This window comes from Sinohyriopsis cumingii, chromosome 12, assembly GCF_028554795.1.
Source record: "Sinohyriopsis cumingii isolate HCF-2022 chromosome 12, ASM2855479v2, whole genome shotgun sequence".
Classification (NCBI taxonomy): domain Eukaryota; kingdom Metazoa; phylum Mollusca; class Bivalvia; order Unionida; family Unionidae; genus Sinohyriopsis; species Sinohyriopsis cumingii.
The window spans coordinates 96,167,371-96,186,421 of record NC_142972.1 but is presented as its reverse complement, the minus strand read 5'-3'; the positions used below and the strand labels follow the sequence as shown (position 1 = coordinate 96,186,421).

Genomic DNA, 19,051 nt, shown 5'->3' with positions numbered 1-19,051 from the left:
AATTGTTTTATAGGTAGGAGGAGGACATAATTCTGGTGGAAACTTTTTTATTCAAAGCCAATAAGGCAGATTATTTGCACATCAAGTAATATCTAATAATGATGAGGGGACTTGCAAGCAAGTTTCTTCATCTTTGGATAAAAGTGTAGAAGTGGACATGTATTGTGAAATAGCTTGAGAAGAAAGTTGAATATGTACTTCACTAACTCACAGAATGCCCCAAGTTTGATACTGTGACTTCCAAGCTATCACTAAGAACAGGCTCCTTCTGAGTGGCAAAGACTTGAGAACAATGTGAAGTGATACCTCTTTGATACTGAGGCACTAAATTAGGTATCATATTTAGGGAGTGCCTAGTGACATTATGGGGACTAGACTGATCCATAAGAGTGCCTATAAAGCTTGGGTTCAAAAACTGGACAAAGCTGGTTATTCTGGTGGCTTGTACTTATGATCGATTGTGGCCATGACCCATTATGTATAGAAGTATACAGATGAGTCCAGTCATGATGAAACAGAGCCATCTTGGTTGGCATGACATATGTCCACATCTTAAGATAGGGATGTGGTATGTGATATTTATCTGCACAGCCATTGCATAATTCTGATATGTGATATCATAACTGGGAGTGTTTGTTTATTCTCTCTCTTGCTGATCCCGAACAAGTAGTATGGTGTCAAACCCTAGTGTGCAAACTGATGATGTAGTTGTATGGTGTCAAACCTTAGTGTGCAAACTGATGATGTACTTGTATGGTGTCAAACCTTAGTGTGCAAACTGATGATGTAGTTGTATGGTATCAAACCCTAGATACTTGTATGGTGTCAAACCCTAGTGTGCAAACTGATGATGTACTTGTATGGTGTCAAACCCTAGTGTGCAAACTGATGTAGTTGTATGGTGTCAAACCTTGTGTGCAAACTGATGACGTAGTTGTATGGTATCAAACCCTAGGTACTTGTATGGTGTCAACCCTAGTGTGCAAACTGATGATGTACTTGTATGGTGTCAAACCCTAGTGTGCAAACTGAAGATGTACTTGTATGGTGTCAAACCCTAGTGTGCAAACTGATGATGTACTTGTATGGTGTCAAACCTTAGTGTGCAAACTGATGACGTACTTGTATGGTATCAAACCCTAGTGTGCAAACTGATGATGTACTTGAATGGTATCAAACCCTAGTGTGCAAAATGATGATGTACTTGTATGGTGTCAAACACTGGTGTGCAAACTGATAATGTACTTGTATGGTGTCAAACCCTAGTGTGCAAACTGATGACATAGTTGTTTGGTATCAAACCCTAGGTACTTGTATGGTGTCAAACCCTAGTGTGCAAACTGATGATGTAGTTGTATGGTGTCAAACCCCAGTGTGCAAACTGATGATGTACTTGTATGGTGTCAAACCCTAGTGTGCAAACTGATGTAGTTGTATGGTGTCAAACCTTGTGTGCAAACTGATGATGTAGTTGTATGGTATCAAACCCTAGGTACTTGTATGGTGTCAACCCTAGTGTGCAAACTGATGATGTAGTTATATGGTGTCAGCCATAGTGTGCAAACTGATGATGTACTTGTATGGTGTCAAACCCTAGTGTACAAACTGATGATGTACTTGTATGGTGTCAAACGCTAGTGTGCAAACTGATGATGTACTTGTATGGTGTCAAACCTTAGTGTGCAAACTGATGATGTACTTGTATGGTGTCAAACCCTAGTGTGCAAATTGATGATGTACTTGTATGGTGTCAAACCCTAGTGTGCAAACTGATGATGTACTTGTATGGTGTCAAACCCTAGTCTGCAAACTGATGATGTACTTGTATGGTGTCAAACCCTAGTGTGCAAAATGATGATGTACTTGTATGGTGTCAAACCCTAGTGTGCAAACTGATGATGTACTTGTATGGTGTCAAACCTTAGTGTGCAAACTGATGACGTACTTGTATGGTGTCAAACCCTAGTGTGCAAACTGATGATGTACTTGTATGGTGTCAAACCTTAGTGTGCAAACTGATGACGTACTTGTATGGTGTCAAACCCTAGTGTGCAAATTGATGATGTACTTGTATGGTGTCAAACCCTAGTGTGCAAACTGATGATGTACTTGTATGGTGTCAAACCTTAGTGTGCAAACTGATGATGTACTTGTATGGTATTAAACCCTAGTGTGCAAAATGATGATGTACTTGTACGGTGTCAAACCCTAGTGTGCAAACTGATGATGTACTTGTATGGTGTCAAACTAGTGTGCAAAATGATGATGTACTTGTATGGTGTCAAATCCTAGTGTGCAAACTGATGATGTACTTGTGTGGTGTCAAACCCTAGTGTGCAAACTGATAATGTACTTCTATGGTGTCAAACCCTAGTGTGCAAACTGATGATGTACTTGTATGGTATCAAACCCTAGTGTGCAAATTGATGATGTACTTGTATGGTGTCAAACCCTAGTGTGCAAACTGATGATGTACTTGTACGGTGTCAAACCCTAGTGTGCAAACTGATGATGTACTTGTATGGTGTCAAACACTAGTGTGCAAAATGATGATGTACTTGTATGGTGTCAAATCCTAGTGTGCAAACTGATGATGTACTTGTGTGGTGTCAAACCCTAGTGTGCAAACTGATAATGTACTTCTATGGTGTCAAACCCTAGTGTGCAAACTGATGATGTACTTGTATGGTATCAAACCCTAGGTACTTGTATGGTGTCAAACCCTAGTGTGCAAACTGATGACGTACTTGTATGGTGTCAAACCCTAGTGTGCAAACTGATGATGTACTTGTATAGTGTCAAGCCCTAGTGTGCAAACTGATGATGCACTTCTGCACCTTTCCATTTAGTATCTCCAGAACTGCCACCCATTGACATCTGTCCATGATGCATGCAAGTCTGACATAAATTTGTTGATTGACAACCGGAGTAAGATACACAATGTAGATTGGTTCTCAGTCTGGCCTTGCACATGGTCTAAATCTGTGAGGCAAAATACAGCAGACTATATACAGATGTAGCGCTGAATGTGTTCTGCTTTATGAACTTCATAGTGTACATTTAGAGCTACATGTTATAACAATCACCTGTAAAATGAGTGTATGTGGCTGCCTGTACAGGTAGACTATTTGAGTATTGCTATTAATATTTACAAAGTGGACCCTAAAATATGAATTCTAACAAAAGTTAATAAGGCCAATTGACTGCATGTACAGGTAAAAATCAAAGAAGCATCACCAACAGTAACTATGAGGTGGATGTTATGAATAAACTATGCAAAGAATCTTACTTGTACGTATATGACCTGAGTTTTCTGTAGTACACACCATAAATGCACAAATAATGTGCTGAATATTCATTACTAACACATTAAAAAGTGGACGATATTAAATGTAAGACATTGTTACCTATATAGAAGGTAAAATGACAACCTATGCAGGTAAAATCAGTAGAGTGTCACATATATCACTGTGAAGCAGAGACTAAGATTTGGCTAATATAGAAAACTTACCTGTATATACCAATTTAATAATACAGCAATATTATGCAAATTTTCTATACCACACACAAAACCTACACCCAGTTAAATACAGCTATAGCAATGGAAAGGGATGCAGTCAAGACCTGTGCAGGTACGTACCAAGTGGACCTAACTGTGTGAGGATGGCAAAGTGATGACACTGTAAAGCCAGAAAGTTTCTTGTCAAAGAAAGAAAAAACAGAAACGGTCAGAAAGTTATGAATGGAGTATACTTCCCTTTGAAGATAACACTCCTCCAGCTTACTTTAAGGTAGAAAACATCCAAAATGTTTGTATGTCGATTGCAGGGCCTCTCTGTATAGTGTGATACTCCACATGAGTGGAGGTAGCAACTGAAATATTCACAGGATGTGGTGATAATCCCTGTGTCAAGGGAGATTACTCTAACTGCTACTTAGGTGGGAAGATAACGTTCATTATTTTAGCTAAATATTTTAGTCTGGGATGGTTGATTTTGTGAGGTAGTAGTAGTTCTCCTAAGATTAGTTGATGTATATCAATAAAAATCAACTCTGGATTTACAGTTATGCCATCTGCATTGGACAAATCAAAAAGTTTAACTGGAAAGAGACTCTCTACAATTGTCGCTCTTGTTGAGGACACTGACAAAATATAAAATAGATTGAATACAGCTTACATTGAGGGACATAATATGTCCCCTTGAAGGTGTTGGTACAACTCTTTCCACTGACATTCCTTCAACAAGTTTTCCTTCAGTGTCCACCATAACAAAGGCTGTATGCTTGGAAACAATGTTCGCTGACTTGCTAATAGTCACTATCTGCTCCTTTGGTGCTGAAATAATTGATACAATTAGAACAAATGCAAGAAAAAACTGTCACAGCACTATATTATTTATGGAAAGATGAATTAAATAAGGTCATTATTATTATTATTATTATTATTATTAATGTAACTTTAGAATGTCACGAATGCTCTGTTTGCCTTTACTGAGAGGAATTTTAGTGAGACTCTCTTTCTGCAGTTTTAAACCAACACATTTGACAATAAAATTTAAGTACAAATGTCAGACCATTTTCGTCCACACATTCTTAGCTCTGTCAGATGTGATTGGTTTTCTCAATAGTTGTAATAGCAATAAAATAAAATCACTTCATGGAATGAAAGCAGACCTTCGAGTTAATACATAATTAATAGCATTTATACCTTTCATGATGGTGAATATAATCACTTGCCGTCTTGCAGAGAATAATGTTGGCCAACTGTAAATCTTTGTGATTTACCATCAGATGTAGTCTGATATATTTAGTCACTCAATGAAGCAATTATCATTCCTAAAATGATCATGTCTTTCACTCACATGAAAGATTTTGCATCTGCAGTAGTTATGGGTTTAACACCATTTTTTCAGCATGACAGGTTACATATGGCGGCCAGTACTTTTAGTGGAGAAAAACCCAGGGAAAACAACCACCGACAAGCTTTCACATATACCTGTGTTAGCCAAGCCAAGATTCAAACCCATGCAGATATAGGTGAGATATTGGTGAACTGTAATAGCATGCTCCTTAGACCACTCAGCCACCCAGGGTCCAGTATCTTTTGTTTTAAAGATTCCGAAATAATCTTCAGAAGAAATGTATGCAAACGCTAAGAAAGAAATGTGAATACTTTCAAAAGTAATGAAGTATTAGAAAGTTATAGACAGCCTTTCTTCTGATATATTCATATCTCTTACAATGAAAATTGACACAGTAGTAGTGATGCTGCAATATTTATTGGACATATTCTGTTCCATGGATAATGTTTTATGGCTATTAATTGTGTAAAGATGTAAGATAAAACTTTATATATTTTAGGTCACCTGGAGATGCACCTTGAAGTGCCCCACAAAGTATTTAAGTCATAATAACGATGATGAAAATTATATTACAGAGGGCATGCCATGAAATGAGAAGTATTGATGAAAGGAAAGATAGTAAAACATGCAAGAAGCTTGCAAACTTAACTTGCAAGGACAAAATACAAAGTTATGCATGTTAATGACAGACTGCCCTTGGACATGAGTGAGCCAAATAAACTTAGATTCATTATAATTTAAGGAAAAAGTGTAAAGTGCATGTCACTGGCAGCAAAGTATGTATTAATTTATTCCTTTTGAAATATATTAAATTTATCATCTCTGCTAATAGTTTAGATGTGTTACATTTAATACCTGTAAATTTTGTTTCTCCCAGAATATTAACCCAATCATAATAACATTAGGAAGATGGTCTGCCACTTCATAAATCCAGAAATCATTGAACGACAAATATTCATCATTCCCATCTATAGTCAGTGTAGATAAAAGGAAGGAACTCTTCACAATCATTTCCATTTTCGATCTCTATTACTTCTAATTATCTAAGATTTGTTTACAAGTTTTGTTTGAGCAATACCTTAAGGAGATACTCACATTTATGGTGAGCTATGGGAGAGTTTAGTCATAGTGTGATTGGGTAAACATTCACAGAGAAAGGAAGCAATATTTTTTACAGATTAAATCACTGGGTGAATTCACCAAAATCATTGTTCTAAGCCTTGAATTGGTCCGATGATGATCTGGGTTTTGCACTGACACTAGACATCAGATTCACATCTTTTCTCTGCAAAGGTAGACCACACACATGAAAACATGAGAAGGCTCAATAAGGCCATGTATGCCAGCGAACTGTATCTATTATGTCAAGGATCACCACATTTCACTTAAATAACTCTGATTTAATGAGCTGAAAGTTTCACGAGGCATACTTGATCTATTTATATCTCAAATTACACTGAGCACTGTAACCATCATGCCCCTTTCCTCCACCTCAGGCATTTATCACACTGAGTGTCAGCATGCAAGCTGGGTCATGCATCTCTGCCTCACTACATTCATTGATGGAGTAGAAAGGGTGTACGTATCAGCACTCTTTGATCTCATTTCATTGCAGACTATTTTTTGATATGAAGCATCATCAGCATAATGGAACTACATGTATATGATTTGAGCTGCCGGTAGTGGGGGCCACTGAAATGGTCATGCAACTCAATGAAACTGTATGCTGCAAGAGATCCATCAATCAACACTGTGTATGGCAACTGCAGATTCAAGGCAGTCGTGCCTAATGGCTCAGATAGATAAAAGTTGAGTCGTGTCAATAACCACTAAAAATTCCACTTGGGAAACAGTGTGATATGCATTGGTATATTAAAAGTCGACAGTTTGTGATTCCACCTCAATGCAGAATGATCTAATACTGGCAGTCCCAAAGTGCACAAATCATTTGAAAGATCACTGGGTGGATGGACCACACAGTCTTAAGGTTCTGGTTGATTCTTGATAATGACTTCTCGAAATAACACATTTCTCTATGGTCTTCATTTCTAACATGTTAACTTAGAGAGATTCTCTTCTGGCTCCATTTGCCACGCATTATTTTGAAGAGGGCTCCAAACCATATGAGCTGATTTCAGTATAGATTATAATTTCTGGCCAAGTTTTCCTACACGAAACATTTGCTGTGATCTATTGTTTGTTACACCAGTAATGCAGGAAAGACACTACTCTATTTTAGATCATGATGCTTTGGTCAAGTCAACAGGAAACAGGGCGCTCACAAACTATCAGGGCATTTGTGATGGGTACATGATAAGCAGTCTGGGGAGGAGTCAACAGGAAAAGGGGCACCCACAAATTATCAGGGCTATTGTGATGGGTGCATGATAAAGCAGTCTGGTGGTGGAGTCAACAGGAAAAGGGGTGCCCACAAACTATCAGGGCTATTGTGAAGGATGCATGATAAAGCAGTCTGGGGGAGGTCAAATCCACCACTACTTCTGTAGTCTGAGAAGTTGCACGTTGCTCTCTCTTTTAGTGTATTTCTAGTTTCCTGAAATACAAGGCTGCTTTAAAGGGACCTAAAGATGAAATCTAGGACAATGTAACCTGCATTAACTTAATTGGCATTATTGATCTTCTTGTGCAAAGAAGAATTACTGAGAGCAGTACGACTTAACTGAAATTGCTCCAATCACTAAAATTATGTTGTCCATATTTGACACTTTCTTCAACTCATGCTAGAGCATATGGTACTTAGCTTTCCATGATGGTTCTTGTTAATAAAATGGGCCTCAGGTAATGGTACTTAGCTTTTCATGCTGTTTGTTCTTAATAAAATGGGCCTCAGGTAGTTAGCTGATCTAAGGTGCTCACCTTTACAGATCAATGACTACATACCTAGATCCACAGTGGTTCAATCTCCGCTTGGCTAATGTGGGTATGTGTGAAATCTTGCCAGTAGCTTCTGGTGGGTTGGTACTGGTAGTTCTTCCCAGGGTTTTCCCTGGTTCATTCACTCTGAAATATACGGGCACCATGTACAGGCTATCATGTGCTGAAAACTTAAATTCACAAAACCACAATCTCTACCAACAACAGTGTTAAATCCACAATCTCTAGCAACAATACACTGATATGAAAAGATAGTGTTAAATCCACAATCTCTATGAACAGTACACTGATATGAAAAGATAGTGTTAAATCCACAATCTCTACCAACAATACACTGATATGAAAAGATAGTGTTAAATTCACAATCTCTACCAACAATACACTGATATGAAAAGATAGTGTTACATCCAGAATACTGCAATCTTTTCCAACAATACACTGATATGTAAAGATAGTGTTAAATCTACAAAACCACAATCTCTACCAACAATACACTGATGTTCTATTTTTAAGATGTACCTTGGACACAAAATGTGAGGCACACAAAGAGTTGAAGCCAATATAATTGTTAATATATATATATGTAGATCGTCAATATTAAACTTGATTCCAAATATTTCATCATCTAGCTTGATATTTGATCAGTGACTCACTTAATATCATTGAGCTTGGTAGTGACAGACAAAATATTTGAAACTATTTGTGATATTTAGTATTCACAGTAAGAAATTGTTTTCAATTATCTGAATAACATGTATATCTATATAAATTACTTTTACCGTCATTTAGTTGTAACTCTTTCACCTGGGCCTTGGCTGCTAGGCGATGAATGGGAGCAGAGGTCCCAGTTTCCGTGTTACCATGGAAAGTGAAAGATTCTTTGTACTCAAATGGCTTGGAGGCTAATTTCCCCTTTAGTGTCATTCTGCACACATAGGAGGGATCCTGTGAGATGGAAATTATATATATATATATATATATATATATATATATATATATATATATATATATATATATATATATATAATTGTATGTTGTATGTAAACATTGTTCCTTGCTTTTCTAAATAATTTCCTTGTCTTTTCCAGTTTTTTTTCCAGGACAAAATTAATTTTTTCAAGGTTAATATATAACCATTACTGAATGGAATTAAAGAACATTTTGGATTATAAAACATGCATTTTCCAAATCTGAAGATGTTTCTCTTTCAAGACTCTCCAAAACATATATTCAAAAATGATGATCATGTACAAAACCACAAAATGAGTCACATGAAACAAATTTGACTATATTCCAATAAACTGGCATTTAAAGCCATTTCAATGTACAGAATACAAATTCTAACTTTACTTTGCTCACCTGTATTAATGAGCATACATTATTTTGCTTTCTTTCAAACCTTTTATTCCAACGAATTCTAGAGCAATATGTGTGCATGTTACACAAAGTAAACATTTCCTATCACAGTATGAAAAAAACCCCCAATAAATGCAAAGTATTAAAGTCTTATCTTGTTATGAAAAAAGTTTAACCCTGAAATTATGTGTGCCAATAAAAACTCAAACAAGATTTGTCAACCAACCTAAACTTCATAAGACAATTTGGTTAAAAATTCCATCATTTATAGACATTCACAAATGGGTAGACTTAAATTGTGACAAAAATCTTCAAAATTATATACTGTTGTATAAGAAAGGACTGAATTTTCTGTAAAATGAACTTATCTTCTTGTAGTTCAATAAACCAGTCCCCAAACCTGTATTGATACATGGGCTATTATCATTTCTTAATATATAATAAAAGGGATGACAATTTCCCATTTTTCATGCGTTCCACTTAAGATCTGAAACAAACGCTTCAAGCTAAATGCCACTGTGTAATAGTTTCAAACGAAAGTTCAGCTCAGAGATTCAGAATTTCTAATCCGAGTTTCCAACAAATATTCCCACCCCATTTTTCACATTTGGACATTTTGGATGGAGTGTGGGTTCAGAGCAATTTCATATCAAATTTATCTGTCGCCATCGTAAGATAGCTTACCAGCGGGCCTAGCAAGTTTAAACTAGGTTATATCAACTTATACCTGCATGAAATTGATAGGAAATTTATTTATTTTCTCAAAAATGGCAAGTATTGAAATCATTATGTCTTTAATTTCAGCAAAGATGAAACTTGACCCCGTACTTGCCATTTGCGTTAATAATCACATTACTTCACAAATCTCAAACAACAACATCGGAAGTCCAATAGGCAGGTAATATCAACAACAAACTCCTTTTAAATGTTGTTGTAAAAAAATCATTATATTAAAATAAAATCTGATAACTTGTAAAAACCAGGAAGAACATATAATTCCCAACATATTTATTTAGAGAACAACTACAAGAAACAGAGCCAGTCTGATTTGCCAAGAAGAGTTGTCTGGTTACCTGAAGCGTATGCTCCATACGTGAGAGAGCACATGTCAACGTGGTAATCACGTGATACAACAAAACTCCGAAGCTGGTCTCAGAATAAATATACTAGTTCATCTTGTTGATTACTGAAATCTGTTAAGCTCCCAGAACACTAGTCTGCTGATGTCAAATTCAAGTTCTGTATTTAATGGTATTCATGTAAAAGTACAATCAATATTTAAAGCTATCTCACAAAGTTCAAAGCTCCATAATTTCATTAGGATATACATACCACACCCTCTGTTCCGGAAAGCATAACATACAGAATCTGCCGTACTCCGAGGAAGAAATAAGGAATTTTGGGTGGCATCATTATCGTTGTGACAGGGGAAGGCATGTCCCACAAGATTTCTACGTCAGTTGCAACAGGTTGCATGGCACATTGCAGGAGTGAAATTACCTATACAGGGTAAAATTAATCCATGCTTATAAAGTAATTTATATTGAACACTAAAAGTAATTTATATTGAATACTAAAAGCAATTTATATTGAATAATAAAGTAATTTATACTGAATACTAAAAGTAATTTATATTGAATAATAAAAGTAATTTTTATTGAATACTAAAAGTAATATATATTGAATGCTAAAAGTAATTTATATTGAATACTAAAAGTAATATATATTGAATACTAAAAGTAATTTATATTGAATACTAAAGTAATTTATATTGAATACTAAAAGTAATATATATTGAATACTAAAAGTAATTTATATTTAATGCTAAAAGTAATATATATTGAATACTAAAAGTAATTTATATTAAATGCTAAAAGTAATATATATTGAATACTAAAAGTAATTTATATTAAATGCTAAAAGTAATATATATTGAATACTAAAAGTAATTTATATTGAATACTAAAAATTCTGAATGTCTGCCATCAGCCTACAGTATGAAAACATTAATTTGAAGTGACTGATTGTATGTAACAACTGTAAGAAATATAAACTCTGTATAAATCTTTGAAGTAAACCAGCAATTAAAATTAATAATGAACTAAATTGAATCTCAGAAAGTTAACTTGGAGTATAACTACTTTATCACTGTAAACAAGGCTTTAGGATGCCCTGTGCCACAGTTGTAGCTCGACTTTTAAAGACTGATTGGATTTGAAAGGCTTTACTGTCATATGATCTCTAATAATCATTGGTTGATCATCTACATTATCTGTCAGTGACATATATATATATATATATATATATATATATATATATATATATATATATATATATATATATAATCATCAATGGTTGATCCTTAACATTTCTCTGACATATATATATATATATATATATATATATATATATATATATATATATATATATATATATATATATATATATAATCATCAATGGTTGATCATTAACATTTCTCTGTCAAAGTACAGCTATTTATCCTTTGGAGAACATTAACATTTTTCTGTCAAAGTACAGCTATTTATCCTTTGCAGAACATTAACATGTCTCTGTCAAAGTACAGCTATATATCCTTTGCAGAACATTAACATTTATCTGTCAAGGGTACATCTGATAGATCTGAATGAGACAGCGGGCATAATGGTCATTCTGGACACATCCACTGTTAGATAATCTAAGCCTAAATAACCTTAAACATTTTAAAAGCCCTAAATAGTGAAATTTTTCAATACCTGTCCTGAGACACAAAAATAAAGAAAAGCTTTAGCTGGTTTGGAAAATTATGGAATAAAGCTAGTTAACTTTCTGCAAAAACTATGTGAATTTCCAAACAGTGCATGGACATTTTCTGTTAATGAAAATTATAGTTTCAATAATATGCATGTGTTAAATTTCCCACATTGTGGTTGTCACTGAAAAATCACAATAAAGCTCCTAAAACATACATATCAGCATTGTAGTACAAAATCATATACCTTAACTTGCAATTAATATAATTCTTAATTAACTTGCAACCAATATAATAATTAATTATCTATATCAATTTTAACAGTAAGAATGAGATACCAATCAGTTTATTCTTATATTCCATGAACCTTAGCATTAAATATTTAGGTTACATTAATCATCTATCCAATTAGGTACTTCTGACTTGAAGAAAATTTGTGATATACTGATGCTGACTTAAAGATAACTTGTGATATCCTAATGCTGACTTAAAGACAACTTGTGATATCCTTATGCTGACCTAAAGACAAGTGAAATCATCATATTGACTTCATGTCATATCCTTGATCTTAGTTAAAGACAATTTATTACATCTTCATGCTGACCTAAAGACAACATGTAACTTGTGACTTCATGCTGACTCAGAGACCAACTTGTGATATCCTTATCCTGACTTAAAGACAACTTGTAATATCCTAATGCTGACTTAAAAACAACTTGTGATATCCTTATGCTGACCTAACGACAAGTGAAATCATCAAATTGACTTCATGTCATATCCTTAATCTAAGTTAAAGACAATTTGTTCCATCTTCATGCTGACTTAAAGACAACTTGTGACATCTTCATGCTGACTTAAAGACAAAATGTAACGTCATGCTGACTTAAGAGAACTTGTGACTTCATGCTGACTCAGAGACCAGCTTGTGATATCCTTATCATGACTTAAAGACAATTTTTAATATCCTAATGCTGACTTAAAGACAACCTGTGATATTCTTATCCTGACTTAAGGACAACCTGTGATATCCTAATGCTGACTTAAAGACAACCTGTGATATCCTAATGCTAACTTAAAGACAACCTGTAATATCCTAATGCTGACTTAAAGACAACCTGTGATATCCTAATGCTGACTTAAAGACACCTTGTGATATCATAATGCTGACTTAAAGACAACTTGTGATATCATAATGCTGACTCACAGACAACTTGTGATTTCATAATGCTGACTTAAAGAGAACCTGTGATATCCTAATACTGACTTAAAGACAACTTGTGATATCCGAATGCTGACTTAAAGACAACTTGTGATATCCTTATCCTGACTTAAAGACAACTTGTAAGATCCTAATGCTGACTTAAAGACAACATGTGATATCCTAATGCTGTCATAAAGACAACTTGTGATATCCTAATACTGACTTAAAGACAACTTGTAATATCCTAATGCTGACTTAAAGACAACTTGTGATATCCTTATCCTGACTTAAAGACAACTTGTAATATCCTAATGCTGACATAAAGACAACTTGTGATATCCTAATGCTGACATAAAGACAACTTGTGACATCTTCATGCTGACTCAAAGACAACTTGTGACATCTTCATGCTGACTCAAAGACAACTTGTGATATGTTAATGCTGACTTAAAGACAACTTGTGACATCATGATGACTTGAAGACAACTTGTGACTTTATGCCAACTTAAAGACAGCTTGTGATATCCTAAAGCAACACTTTAATACCTGAGTTATATTTGAAAGTCTTGGATCTATATATAGATTGCCTGTCTGGTTAGGATTACTGATTACACTGCAGAAAAAGTCTGCTCCCTAATACAATGTTCCATTAAAGTCCAGAATGATAAACCTTTGACAAAGTACAATCTGAGTGATAGAGTTTAAAGTTAACTATATTTGGGGAGAGCAAGATTAAAAGTGTCAAATTGTAGCATTTAATTTTGAAGATAATTATACAGAAGGGAAAATATTACCTTGGGTTGAAGACGTTCTGAATCTGTAACAAAGACCTCCTTCCCTTTTCCAGCTTTAGCAAGGCCTCTAACCAGTGCTGTAGAGGCACCTTGTCCAATACCAACCGTGAAAACTCTGTCATAAATTGTTATGAATTAAGTCATACTTTTCAATCCAGCTGAACATTTACTGACTAAAACCTGATTCTGTATGTAATATTTAACAAAACTGCCAATAAAGCAAGACAATATTGACATCATGAAATATTGCAATTTTTGTCTTTCTTCCAGTGGGAAATTATTATGCAACTTTTAACCCATGAAATAAACTTTTCTCTCTGCTTGCATTAATTGTGTGCAATTTAATTTAAGATGATAGAGTTGTAATATCAGTATTTTCTAGAATTTGTTCATATGTCATATAGTGGCATGAATTCAGCTTGCAAAGTAATCCTTTGGGAAGTGAAAACTTGTGTATTCTATACAAAATACAATGAAACATATGTTCATGACATCATGAAATAGACAAAGGTATTGAGAAGGTATCCAGGATTAAGGGATGTGTTAGTGTCCTTAAGCTATGATGTAAATATGGAACAACTATCTAAAAATAAAAACTTTATCTGCTGTAATTTCAACCTATATTCTAATACATGAATCTATGTCAAAACAATTTTCATTTCTTCATTAAGCTTTGATTCTTTGTTCATAATATTCAATAATTTATTCATTGAGGGTTTGCATTTGAAGACCTAATTTGGTACTCATGAGTATTCAAAGGAGACAAATTAAGGTACAAATATATGACTGTATGTGTATGTATGAACATGTGTCCGTATATATGTACATATTGATGTACTATGTATGCTTGTTTATCCATTTGTTCTTATCTCCGGAAGCATATATGCATGCATCTATTTCTCTCTCATTCTCTTTCTCTATACACACATGGACACACATGCAAACGTGTGTGTGTGTGTGTGTGTGTGTGTGTGTGTGTGAATAGTTCTCCATTTCAAATGACAATGAGAAAACAAAGCAAGAATTTGTTATAATATCCACCTTATATGATGAAATACCTGCAGTGCTGTGAATTACTTCTGGCAAGCTTTAAAACATCTGCCGTATTGCCTACCTCACCATCTGTTAGTACAAACAGCTGCAATACAATACAATTTACAAGGAACACTAAACCAGGCTGAATGAAGAAGATACAGACAATAGTGTAAGTAACTTAGTGAATGAGATATTTAATGTTTAATGTGTTACACCATTATTACCAACATTATCCAGACTGCTAAAGACTGCAGAGTTTCTCACGTAGATGCATGTGGCCCAACTCGCGTATTACATTTTCCCTAATGCATAATACAAAGTTATGAATTCTTCTAGCAAGAAGATACCATATAATATATAATGGATTAATGTAAAAAGCATAAATGATGCTTGAATACATCAGAGACTTCTACCATTTTTTGGCAGGTTGAGTTTCTATTATTCCTATTCACAATTCAAGAAAGTGCCTCTGGTGGATATTAAATGCAAAGTCATCAAGCTCGAATGATGCCATCTATCTACAGTTACCTAATACGAATTATACCATTTATCTACAGTAATGTTATATAAATTATACCATTTATCTACAGTAATGTTATATAAATTATGCCATTTATCTACAGTAATGTTATGTAAATTATACCATTTATCTACAGTTATATAATCTGAATTAGACCATTTATTGTCACTTGAGTTAATTCAATACTAGAAATATGTGAAAGTAAAATAAATTATCTCCTTGCTTACTCTTTTTAATCCACAACCCTTTATAAATACTTTTTTGGTAAGCAACCACCCATTTGGGTGAACCAAGAAATCGATGTTATCAGCATATAAGTATACCTGTTTAAATCTCCATCCAGTAAATATAAGGTAAACAGTAAATGGAGTTTTGTTTCAGAAGTAACATGATCTATGTGCCTTGGACATAACCAGGAGTAATTATTCAAAATGTCATTTGATGTGTATAGGTCGATGAGCTTACATACTGGTTCTCACAAATAATAGGACTAGCAAATCTTGAAATACTTTTGTTCTTTGTAAAACCACTCTTACCCACTGGTTCAACCATCAGGAACATTGCACATCTATGTAACACCTCTACTCCCAACAGCACCAGCCTGGAACCCTGTGCACCCATATACCATCCCAACCGACTATTACTGCAGTCAGAAACTCTACACATTATTTTCCACCCCTACCCACTAGTCCTGCCATCAGGAACTTAGAACACCTATATTTCAACCCCATTTCTAGCCAGGTGGTCAGGAGCTCTGTGTATCTATGTATCACCCATACCCCACTAGATCAGCAGTAATGAACTCTGTAAATATACGTTTCACATGAACCCCATAGACCAAAAGTCAGCAGAGGTGCCCACTGATGTACCACTCACACCTACTAGTCAAGCAGTTAGGAACAATGCACATATACATAAAAACTATCCACTAATGCAGCCATCAGGAACTCTGTACATTTATATGCCAACTCTCCCACTAGCCCAGCTGTCTGGAACTCTGCATATCTATTTAAAATGTGTATCCAACAGCCCAAAAGTAGGAAACTTCACACCTGCATTTAACAAAATCCAGTTTTCATTTTGCATCTTGAACTGCACAGGATGAAATGGACAAAAAACAAATTTCCAAATTGCTACAAGATGCATATGGAATACAATGGATGAAAATGTTCCTATATATATATCTGACTGAAGAGGAAATATGAACATGATGAAACAGTTGGCAAGATGTAGATGTTGTTATGGGTACTAATATATATATATATATATATATATATATATATATATATATATATATATATAATCCAAACCCTTGGTTAAACATATACACCTTGACACTAAATAATAAAAGTATTTTTCTCGATAGACAATTAAGAAAGGCGAATTTATTTTTACCATTCATCTGTTGAATTATCCTTTTCCTCTTATTATTATCACCATTGTTATTATTGTAGTCAAAATAAGCTAGAGATAACACAACAGGTAAAATCCAAACACTTAATGTACTGATAAAATATTCTCTGAATGTTATGCCTGTAACACAAATATGATACATCACCAACATGTCTGATACGGGGCCCCAGGTGGCCAAGTACTTATAAAGTGCTCACTTTTACTGAGTACTGTCATATCACCTCTGTCCATGTGGGTTCAAATCTTGGGTTCATCCAATGTGGATATGTGAAAAAGCTTGCCAGTAACTTCCAGAGGGTCAGTGGTTATTCCTGGGATTTTGCTGGGTTCTTCCTCCACCAGCTATACTGGTCACCATCTATCATGTTCTGAAAAATTGCAACAACAACAACAACGTCATTCTGTAATGAGTGATTCATGGACTTTATTAATTAGTTTTGGATCTCTCTTGGATTTGAGAGTACAGACTGTCTCCCAAAACCATCAGGCACATTAATCACCAATCAAATTTTCAGTCAATGGTAATTTTATCGGCATAATTACAGCTAGATCATCTAACTAACCTGCTTTACTCCAGTCCTTTCTTACAGACAGAAATTTAAAACTTTCATTTCATAGTACATGTGTGTATAGCGTTGGACATACAATACAATGTAGCATTGCAAAAATTGAAATAAAAAAGGATTATTGCTGAAAATATTCTGACCTGTCTTGGGTAATTCTCTATAAGTTTCTGTTTAAAAACATACTCCAATGGCCTGAGTATCTCTGTGCCCCCCATATTTGCAACCATTTGTCTCTGGAGCTCTTCTGCTTTCTTAAGGTTCTCCTCGTTGTATTTCTGACTTCCTCTGTTGTTAGAAGAAAGATACATTCAATACATAGACAATAAGACATATTTAATTAGCTTTCAACATGTTTAATACCAAATCATTTTGACCAGGGGACCGCTCTGGTGGCCTAGTAGTTAGAGTGTCTGCCTTGGATGCGGGAGGTTGTGGGTTCGATCCCCGGCTGAGTCACACCAAAAACTTATAAAAATGGTACCAACAGATGCCTCACTTGGTGCTCAGCATTAAGAGGTTAGTGTTAGGTCTGGTCGGCCTGGTGTCAGAATAATATGACTGGGTGGGACATCATGCTACATGTCTGCAGCATGATGCCCAAGTGCTAGACATCACTATAAACTGTTACACTGCAGACATTGTAGCGATATGACTGAAAAATTGTTAAAGGTATGTTAAAAATCCAAATCACTCACACACATGCACACACATTTTGACCAGGGCAAATACATTTACAAGTTGATGAATATTCATATTGTTTTCAATGCATATTCCATTCCCCTTTCTCTCTGATGTTCACCTACATCCCACACTGACTGACCCTGTACAATCTGCCATAATATGTAATGTGTTTTTGTTCTGTATAATTAATTTATAATTTGTGCTTGACCTTTGTCCATAATTGAGGTTAGAAGTTTGTCATATTTGCAAGCAAAAAACAAGTTGTTTACTGATATCTGAGTTCAAGGTCTAGCCTTATTTACAAACCTCATGTATTCTGGAAGCAAACTTGTGACCCATATCCTGGTGATTTTATTGTATCATGGGTTTATAAATATGGTTGTGTTAAACAAATATATGCATTTGTTTTTTAATATTAGTTTGTGAAATTACTTTAAGCTGTGTTCATATATAATTCAAGAAGAATTATTTATCTAAATTCTTCATTGGAATTACAAAGTGCTCATTGACATTTTTGGACTACACACTATTTTGTGATTATTTTGAATTCACTCAAACACATTCTGGATTATATCATTGTGATACATCAGGACTATTGGTGCATCAAACTATTCAAAACTAAGTACATCAGCACATTCAAAATTATTGGAAATCATTCAAAATATCCTTTTGGACTTGTGATAGAACATTTAGGATAATTTGGGAGTTAATTCACATTAGTGCAAGTTACCTTTTTTACGTTTTCACTCCGAATTCTGGAGAACTAAATTATTTGTTGAATGTTAAGAATCTTGTTGGTTTTGTTTCTAATGTTGCTAAGTTTAAGAGCAAAGAGTCGTGACAATCTTCCTGCTATGGTTGTATACATAAAATTCTGAGAAAAACTGACAGGAACACTGTAATTGGAAATTGTGTAAATTTCATTTAACCATTTTCCAAGACTCTGGAGCCAAAAATGACACGTTTCTTTACACGAACA

At 34.7% G+C, this 19,051-nt stretch overlaps 1 protein-coding gene across 1 annotated transcript in view; it reads right to left on the bottom strand.

The window, feature by feature from the left end:
• The window catches only part of LOC149787034 (von Willebrand factor A domain-containing protein 5A-like), a 60,201-nt gene that overhangs the window by 12,175 nt on the left and 28,975 nt on the right, over nt 1-19,051 (bottom strand). The window contains exons 8-13 of the mRNA XM_089977580.1: nt 17,532-17,676; nt 14,916-14,995; nt 13,858-13,972; nt 10,446-10,613; nt 8,537-8,702; nt 4,179-4,336 (exon numbers count right to left, since the gene is read on the bottom strand). Of these exons, the coding sequence (XP_089833706.1) occupies nt 4,179-4,336; nt 8,537-8,702; nt 10,446-10,613; nt 13,858-13,972; nt 14,916-14,995; nt 17,532-17,676 (832 nt within the window). The remainder of the gene's footprint in view (nt 1-4,178; nt 4,337-8,536; nt 8,703-10,445; nt 10,614-13,857; nt 13,973-14,915; nt 14,996-17,531; nt 17,677-19,051) is intronic.